The sequence below is a fragment of the Pygocentrus nattereri genome, chromosome 9 (genome assembly GCF_015220715.1).
Source record: "Pygocentrus nattereri isolate fPygNat1 chromosome 9, fPygNat1.pri, whole genome shotgun sequence".
NCBI lineage: Eukaryota > Metazoa > Chordata > Actinopteri > Characiformes > Serrasalmidae > Pygocentrus > Pygocentrus nattereri.
Window position 1 is genome coordinate 44,032,585 of NC_051219.1, and position 10,000 is coordinate 44,042,584.

General features: G+C 45.3%; 1 protein-coding gene across 4 annotated transcripts in view; it reads right to left on the bottom strand.

Moving 5' to 3' along the window:
* lama5 (laminin, alpha 5) overlaps positions 1–4,178 on the bottom strand; it is a 138,556-nt gene extending 134,378 nt beyond the window's left edge. For all 4 annotated transcript variants that reach the window (XM_037540946.1, XM_037540948.1, XM_037540947.1 and 1 more), the window contains exon 1: positions 3,730–4,178. In XM_037540946.1, the coding sequence (XP_037396843.1) occupies positions 3,730–4,014 (285 nt within the window). In that variant the 5' untranslated portion in view covers positions 4,015–4,178. The remainder of the gene's footprint in view (positions 1–3,729) is intronic.
* Positions 4,179–10,000: the final 5,822 nt, after the last annotated feature.

The window sequence follows — 10,000 nt, forward strand, 5'->3', positions numbered from 1 at the left end:
ATGATCTTTCTTCTCTGCAGTTACTCCACAGACTCAGAGAGACGTGGCGTTCCGGCAGCAGGTGTCTCCGAGGAGATTCTAGGGCAGGATGACAACGTCAGCAAACGTCATAAAACTAGTTTGAAGACCGAGACCAACTGATTAAACAATAGGAATCAGGAGTTCTCCTGCTCGATTCGCATGACAGCCCGCAGCCACACCGGCACCGTTTCTGATCTGGCGTATAGGAATTTCAGGGAAAACTGGACAGGAGAGCACAGTCACTCCCTTCTACAACTCCCCTGACTCGTTTTAATTAACAACAGCGCAGCTACACAAGATAAACAGACCGCCTTGCCTCATAGCAGATAATGGACAGGGAGGTACGGGACACATTATTATTAACACCTACATTATGCATGTATTAATATATCCTTTCACTGCCCACTTTAACAGCCACGTCCACAGTTTACAGACATATTACACTTGAACATGTTAGGGTTAGTTTATTTATCCCTTTCAACTCCTATCACTCCGTCATGTTCTCCATAACGTTCATATTCCATAAGCTCCATTCAGAAGCTGGGCGTCGTGTGAGGCTGTAGCTCTTCTCTCCAGTCTAATAGACGGTGACGTCATTTTAAACCCTTGTAGTAAAAGAAGCTGAACTCGACCCTGATTTTGGAATAAATCCGAATAAATCTTGCTTTTCCACGTATAATCGTCCGTCTCAACACTGCTTCATGCTTACATCTGCAGTGACGTGCAGAAAACAAGTTCCACCAACTTGTGGGCTAAATAAGTATAAATGAAGGAATGCAGGAATGAAGAAATTTAATTTGGCTATGACTTTCTTCAAAAAAGAAAGCTGGAAGTAACGGATCACGCCTTCCACGCCTTCGGTAGCAGAGAGATGCTTCAGCTGCACCTCGCTGGCAGCTGCACTTCGTTTTTACTCAAAGACAAAGAGGAGAAAACATGCTACCATGTGAACTCCCTGTTGGGTGGTAGTGCTGGATTACCTACACATGGCTTATCATTCTCTGACCCCTTAAATAGCCAGGGACCACCAGCAGGCACAAAGGTTTACTCCACACTTATATAACCTGAGAACGGCTCAGGCGGGTTTGCACCGAAGTTCCTGTGGTTACTGAATAATAAACCTTTGTATGAATCTAGTCTGGGATTTTAAGGAGTTAATAAACGAACACCCGTCCTTAAAGCCGAGCAGCGGTTGTCTAGCAGCTCTTCATCCACAGGCCAATCAAACCACAGCCCTCTTAATCTGATCTGAGTGCGAGACCACCCTCCCAAATTTTTCAGGTGCAGAGGGAGGACAACTCCTGAGTCCGGCACAGTTCGAGGATCTCACCTATAATCAGCTGACGAGCTGAATCAGGTGTGCGCTGCTATAAAAGAACCCGTCAGCACCTTTGGGATAAAAACCCTTTCCAATGGGAATTAGCTTAATTGTTTTAATTAGAGGCCTATAGTGTCCTGTAGGACTCCATCCGACGCATCTGGAGTCCCGGAACACCTGTTAACCCATGGGAATCCTTCACACTGTGCTATTAACTCATCAGCAGAACAGAAATACCAACAGTGACAATTAGACAGCCCCAGGAACCACCAGAAGCTTTTAAACGTTTCTAGCATTTTTCACTCAGGCCCTCCAGGAGCGAAGCTGGCCTCCTGCACGGATGGAATGCCAGAAATTCCATGGCTTGAGGGTGGGGGGGGGGGGGGTTCAATAACACTACACGAGGCTCACAGTTTACCATTCACAAACTTTACACATCTCTCACCGACTCGCCAACAACCAGACCCCTGCATGCTGAGAATCCCTCTGAAGGGGGGTGCTGGCCTGCTCCCGTAAACCCGTCCACTCCCACCCGCTCTGCAGCAGCCTGTTCATGCTTAAGCTCTAAGCAGGCTGACTCAAACAGGTGCTTCCTAAAACACTCCGCACAGTGCATGGAGGACATTCAGCACTCACCGCGTACAGAAACACTCTCAACACTACATTCACTCTATTTAAGTGCCAATAAGACTCTTAATCTATCTCTGTATGTCTGGCTGTGTATCCTACAGCCTATTTTAAGGGCCCTTATCTCACATTTACCCTGTACTTTATTTTTTTTTATTGGGGTATTGTGTGTGTGTGTGTGTGTGTGTGTGTGTGTAACCAACCTCTCTCTACCCCACAGAACTTGTTACAGCACCTTTCACGCACATACACTCACTGGCCACTTTATTAGGAACAACTGCTTGTTAACACACATAGCTAATCAGCCAATCACGCGGCCGCAACTCAGTGCATTTAGGCATGTAGAGGTGGTCAAGACGACTTGCTGAAGTGCAGACCGAGCATCAGAACGGGGAAGAAAGGGGATTTAAGGGGCTTTGAACGTGGCGTGGTTGTTGGTGCCAGACGGGCTGGTCTGAGTATTTCAGAAACTGCTGATCTGCTGGGATTTTCACGCACGACCATCTCTAGGGTTCACAGAGAACGGTCAGAAAAAGAGGAAACATCCAGTGAGCGGTCAGTTGTGTGGACGAAAACGCCTTGTTGATGTGAGAGGTCAGAGGAGAATGGGCAGACTGGCTCCAGATGATAGAAAGGCAGCAGGAACTCAAATAACCAACCAGAATCTCTGAGGAACGTTTCCAGCACCTTGTTGAAAGTCTGCCATGAAGAATTAAGACAGTTCTGAAGGCAAAAGGGGGTCCAGCCTTTTACTAGCACCTAATAAAGTGGCCAGTGAGTGTATATCAATGCTGCCAGATCAAAACCTTGCATGTCCATTTTTGTCATTTTTGAGTTTGACACGACTGAAAACGCCTGTTATTCTTTACATCCTGTGTAAATTTCTTGATGAACGGACCAACAGAATTGACCCAAAATGACTGAAAACCGTCTGGTTCCATTGACCTACATTAAAACCAGAGCAGGTTTTTTCCTTCTCCTGTAAAGTGACCATTTTGGAGATTTTGTTCAATAAATACTGTGTTTTGATTGGCTGCCATGTACCGAGCCTCGTTCCAAACCTATAACGTCAACATTGAAGAGTGGATTAAACTGTAATGAGCTGAACAGACGGATACGTGACAATGTGCCAGTTTATGTGACAAAAACAATGATTTCAAAATTCTATTTGTGCCCTGCAGCCTCTTAAACTCCTCGGGACCACCGGTGGGTCCAAACCGCACTCCGTCATGCTCTCCATAACGTTCATATTCCATAAGCTCCATTCAGAAGCTGGGCGTCGTGTGAGGCTGTAGCTCTTCTCTCCAGTCTAATAGACGGTGACGTCATTTTAAACCCTTATAATAAAAGAAGCTGAACTCAGTTTGTTTTTCTACTGAAAGTCGACCCGTTTTTCCCCAAATCTGGGCTCTAAACTATAAACAGACGGCGTCTCTTCAGTGATCTGCTCTGGAAACATCACTTTTAGAGAACAACACAAAGAGCGGCGCAGATTTTTGGACTTTAGCAGTGAATCATAAGTATGTAGTGATATGTGGAGATCATAAAACACACGTTCTGTTCATTTGATGGGCTTTTACAATAAATAAATAAATACATAAATAAATAATATTTATTCCATGCAGTTACTCAACAGCTTCCCTTAAGATCTGGTCATGTAAATTCAGATGGACAAACCCAAACACACCCTGGAGATCAAGAGGTTAAAGTTTGGAGCAGTCCATGGGCTCCATGAACGCGCTTGGCTGCACCTGGCTGCTCACCTGAATGGTCTGGCTCGGATCCCCCGATACAGGCCCCCCGACCAGTTTGCAGTACAGGTCCTGGACGGCTCGTCCGTCCTCGTCCTCCCCGCAGGTGGCTGTGGCTGTGATTTTCGTGCCCTCGGCCAGGTTGAAGTAAGGGGGGTGCAGGCTAAACCCGTTCACGCCGTTGGTCGGCAGCTCCTGCGCCTGTGAGCCGCAAACGTGGAGCACCAACAGCAGAAGCAGCCGAGTGAGTCCGCCGCCGGGCGGGAGAGACCTTGCCCCGGTCGCCGCTCTCGCCATCGTCACCTGCGGTCAGTCTTTCCGTGCCCACCAGCGAGTGAAAGGGGGGAAAACTACGGTGCCCACCGGAGAGAGTCAGAGAGCGGGCATGAGGGGCGGAACGAGTCCTGGTTCTCGGCTACTTTCTGCGCGTATCACTCCGGAGAACACCGAGACCTCACTGACTCACTCCGCCAGTTAAAGTGAGCGTGTCTCTCTCTCTCTCTCTCTCTCTCTCTCTCTCTCTCTCTCTCTCTCGGCCCTCGTGCCGCAGGGGACCAATGAGCTCAGTCTCCCTCCTGATTGGTGGATTTCATGTCATGCCCTGCTGAAACTTTAGCGCTATATTCATTTATCAGTTGATTTTCAGAATATTTTCATTTTTGGAACTGTGATACTTTCATCCCAGCCGCGTTCCTCTCTGATGGTTTCCCATTTTACTCAGCTCCGTGTCACTCCGTCACGTTTACTTCCTAATTTCTTAAGTTTGGGGTCCCGTGCTGAATCCAATTAGAGCTCATTAGAGGCTCCAACTCAGTCCAATTAAACAATTAAACAGAAAAGCCTTTTTAAATGAGAGCCGTTCCTGCTTTCTTCACTTCGGTGGAAATAAAGTCATTCAACATATTTCCTGCCAACATCACTCGACAATACAGATCGCAAACATCACTCTTGGCAAAAGTGACATTTTTGCCATTGTTGTTTTTCAGTTTTTGACATAATCTGGAAATAGCTGCTGTTCATGATGAATGGACCAAGAGAAACGGCCCAAAGTGACCTGGAAAGACGTCTGGTTCCATTGACTTCCATTAAAAGTGAAGCAGGTTTTTTCCTTCTCCTGTAAAGTTACTGTTTTGGAGATACGAGGTTTTCTTCAGACAGCAGCGATATATAAAACAAAGGTTCTATGACATGTAGCAGCACTCCCAACCTAGAACGGTTTTGAGTGCAAAGAAATGGCTGTAAGTAAATGCAGTCAGACAAGTACCGTCTCCTGGCAACCGTCAAACCCAGACTCATCCATCGGATTTCCAGACAGAGAAGCGTGATTGGTCACTCCAGAGAACACGTCTCCACTGCTCTAGAGTCCAGTGGCGGCGCTTTACTCCACTGCATTCCACGCTTTGCATTGCGCTTGGTGATGTAAGGCTTGGATGCAGCTGCTCGGCCATGGAAACCCATTCCATGAAGCTCTCTACGCTGTTCTTGAGCTGATCTGAAGGCCACATGAAGTTTGGAGGTCTGTAGTGATTGACTCTGCAGAAAGTCGGTGACCTCTGTGCACTATGCCCCTCAGCATCCGCTGACCGCTCTGTCATTTTACGTGGCCGACCACTTCGTGGCTGAGTTGCTGTCGTTCCCAATCACTTCCACTTTGTTATAATCCCACTGACAGTTGACTGTGGAATATTTAGTAGTGAGGAAATTTCCCGACTGGACTTGCTGCACAGGTGGCGTCCGATCACGGCACCACGCTGGAATTCACTGAGCTCCTGAGAGCGACCCATTCTTTCACTAATGTCTGTAGAAGCAGTCTGAAAAAACTGAAAAACATAAAAAGTAGAGACACAAGGTCAACAGTAATGATGTGTATGTATGTCTGTTTACAACCAGTCCAGTTTCTACACTAATAGATACTAGATGTACCAAAAATTCCACTGCAGTTCTAGGAGCTTCTTTGTCCAGTACTTGTCTTGCTTTTTGGTGACTGTTTACTTCTTCCCAAGTTACTTACTGAAGTAACAATGTCCAATTCCCAAGTTTTCTTGGCTACTCTGTCCACCTGTGGTGCCAGTAAAACCTCAGATCTGGTTATGAGTCAGTGCGTCTCCTCAAAAATCACTCAGCTTTTCCAGCAATTAAAAAACACAAGCTCATACCTCAGTATTGTGCCGGTTTAGAAGCCATTGCAGCAAATATCATGCCCTACAATCACGCTCAGTGATATTACAGACAAAATAGTTTATTTTTCAAGTCTAGTTCTCATATATAGACAGTACAGAATGGGGAGAGATGTACTTTAGCAATGTTTATAAACTACGTCAATGTGCTTTACTTAGAAAAAGAGAGAGTTTTCCAAAATATGGGCGCTTTAACTTTTTCACAGCAGAAGTGCTGGATTTGACGGCAATCATTTGAGTTACTGCTGCTGGTTCTCCAACATAACCCAAGCTTTTACAAGCTAAAATAGAACTTCAGGTCTGGTTATGAGTCGGTCTGTTACCTTAAAACCGTTCAGCTTTTCCAGCAAATAAAACCACGAGCTCACACCTCAGTATTGAGCTGTTTTGGAAGCTACTGCAGCGAATGTCATGCCCTACAGTAGCTCTGGGAGGGGTGGTGGATGTTATTTTACTTTCCGGTGCAGCAAAGCTGGAGTGGCACTCTGTTAGTGGAAACATTGCCTCAGCAGAGGCCAACACAGGAACAAGTCCAAAACCTTGGTGATTTTGTAATAACTTTGTAGTAAAGTGTCAAATTCTAAGAAATATTAAATTAGAGTTTCACCTGTATTGTAGTGCATTTTCCAATAGATATTCTCCCAAAGCATCTTTGGGTCCAGGGTGTTGATGAGTAGGCCAGAAGAAACATTAAGATGAACTAAAACTCAGAAAGACAGTGGGATTGTGGTACAATAACAGGTTTGCAAGTGGGATTAAAGAGGAGTTAGTGAAAAGACCACTAACTTTAACATAAAGCGTAATATAGAGTAAAATATACGCTGTCTCAAGTCTAGGACTTAAACAAACAGCAGGCAGTGAATACATAAATGCAGAGTCTTATGTGGCATGAAGCAAGAGCCCTGTGGTTTTTCTCTCTGATGTCCACGTATGACATTATTTGTGCAGTTATGTCCCTCTCTCTGTATGCCTTACAATTAAACAGGCTGTTTTGGTTACCGTGCCTTTAAGACTGAGGCATGTAAACATGCTCTGCTCTACAAGACTCAAGATCCAAGAGTTTTACTGTCGTGTGCACAGCAGAGCAGGCAGCTACACTGTGCAATGAAATTCTTACTTTGCTGTTCCTCCGTTCACCAAATAGAATCTTAAGAGAATAAAAAAGAAAATATAAGAGTAACTCTAAAAACTGTAGTTAAAAGTAAAAGTGAAAATGTACAGAATGTGTTGAAATAAAATTAAAGTTACACGTGCGTATGTGCAAATATGTAGAGCAGCTGTTCATAAAGTGCATCAAGTAACAGATGTAAACAGTCTTGTTCTAACAGCAGCAGTGCAGTGTAGGTAAGGTGCAGTTATTGAGTGGAAGGTTAAACCAGTTCAGACTGGGAGGGGGGAAGAGGTAGTGAGTGAGGTGTTCACCAGACCTGATGGCCTGTGAATATAAACCATTGGTCAGTCTTGTAGTCCTGGACTTCACACTCCTGTAACCTCTGCCTGAAGGTAGGAGTGTGAAGAGTCTGTGCTGGGGGTGTGTGCTGTCCCTGATGATGTTGTGGGCCCTCCTGATGACCCTGGCGTGATAAATGGCCTGTAGTGAGGGGACGGCTGTTCCTGAGATGGACTGGGCAGTTTTGATCACACGCTGGAGAGCCTTCCTGTCCTGAGCAGTGCAGTTTCCATACCAGACTGTGATGGAGCTGGTAAGAACGCTCTCGATCGTGCTCCTGTAGAAGGTGCTGAGAATTTTGGCTGGAATGCCAAATTTCCTCAGTCTTCTCAGAAAGTGCAGTCGCTGCTGGGACTTCCTGATGACGAGGTGTGTGTTGTGTGACCAGGTGAGATCCTCACTGATGTGGATGCCGAGGAATTTGAAGGTTTTCACCCTCTCCACCGCAGTCTCACCAACGTACAGGGGTGTGTGTAGCTCCCGCTTCCTCCTTGGATCAACAATCATTTCCTTGGTCTTGTCTGCATTCAAGGAGAGATTGTTGTTATGACACCAGGCCACCAGCTCGGCCACCTCCTTCCTGTCTCGTCCCCACCAGTGATCAGTCCAACGAATGTGGTATCATCAGCGAACTTGATGATGCTGGTGTTGTTCTGGGAGGCCACGCAGTCATACGTGAAGAGTGTGTATAGAAGGGGGCTCAGAACACAGCCCTGTGGGACCCCTGTGCTGACTGTTCTTGTGCTGGATGTGCGGCTGCCGACTCCGACTGACTGGGGTCTGTCTAATAGAACGCTCAGCACCCAGTTACAGAGGTGTCAAACTGAAGAGGGTCTATAGTGTTCGGAATGGTCTCCTGGATGTGAGTCATGACTATTCTCTCGAAGCACTTCATCACGATTGGGGTGAGTGCAACAGGGCGATAGTCATTTAGGCTGGTCACAGCGCTTTTCTTTGGGAGGGGTACGGTGGTGGTGGACTTGAAGCAGGATGGCACAAAAGCTTGCGTGAGGGACAGATTGAATATGTCCACAAACACATCAGCCAGTTCTGATGAGCAAACCCTGAGTGCACGCCCGGGGATGTTGTCTGGGCCGGCTGCTCTCCGTGGGTTTTTTATCTTCAAGGTCCTGCACACGTTCACTGGTGGCCATAATGTCTCTTGGTCGGCCAGGGCTGAGGACCTCGAAGCGAGCAGAAAACTCATTTAGCTCATCAGGTATTGTAGTGTGGCTGGTTGTGACCGCCCTGGTCATCTCTTGGTAGTGGGTGATGTGATGTGACAACCCCATTTCCAAAAAAATTGGGACGCTGTGCAGAATGTAAATAAAAACAAAATCTAATGATGTGTAAATCATTTAAACCATATTTTTAAATAAAAATAGTACAAAGACAACATGTATAATATCGAAACTGAGAAAATCGTATCGTTTTGAATTTGATGCTAACAACACGTTCCAAAAAAGTTGGGATGTTTACCGCTGTGTTTCTTTACCTTTTAACAGCACTCTCTAAGTGTTTGGGAACTGAGGAGACACTGAGGATTTCAGCTGCTCAGCAGTTTCAGGGGCTCATTTGTTGTATTTTTCATTTCATAATGCGCCAGATGTTCTCAGTGGTGACCGGTCTGGACTGCAGGCAGGTCAGTTTAGCACCTGGACTCTTTTAATACGGAGCAGTGCTGCTGTAATACATGCAGAATGTGGTTTAACATTGTCTTGCTGAAATAATCAAGGCCTTCCCTGAAAAAGACGTCGTCTGGACGGCAGCAGATGTTGATAAAACATGTTTAAATCATTCAGCTTTAATGGCGTCTTCACAGATGAGCACGTCACCCATGCTATGTGCCCTAATGCCCCCCTAAACCATCATGAATACTGGCTTTAGAACTGAGCACTGATAACAAGCTGAGTGGTCTTCAGCCCGGAGAACACAGTGTCCATGATTTCCATAAGGAATTTCAAATGTTGATTCGTCGGACCGCCGGACACTTTTCCACTTCCCCTCAGTCCATTTTAGATGAGCTCGGGCCCAGAGAAGGTGGCAGCGTTTCTGGATCCTGTTTATATTTGGTTTCTTCTTTGTGTTTTAGAGTTTAACAGCATCTGTGGATGCAGTGATGAACTGTTTTTTTTGTTGTTGTTGTTTGTGGTGAAACCCTTCTCATCTTTATTTCTGAAAGACTCTTATACCTAATCATGTTCCTGACCTGTTGCCAATCAACCACCAGCTGTTTTTTTTTTGCATTACACAACTTTACCAGCCTTTTGTTCCCCCATCCCAACTTGGCATCACATTCAAAACGGCCATATATTTTTCAAAATAACAATAACATTTCTCAGTTTCAACATTTGATATGTTGTCTTTGTACTATTTTTCAATTAAATATAGGGATTAAATGATTTGCACACCATTGCATTTTGTTTTTATTTACATTTTACACAACTTTTTTGGAAATAGGGTTGTAATTGACTGCCATTGAGCCTCATTCCTAAATCTGAAACACTTCTTCATGACCGCGTGGGTTAAACTTCTGTAGGCTGGAATTTTTAATGACATCACAAAAACAATTAATTGAAAAATGGGCTTAGTTTCTGTGTATAGACCATGTGTACATTTAAAGCTTTAAAGAAATAATATATAAGATGACACAACC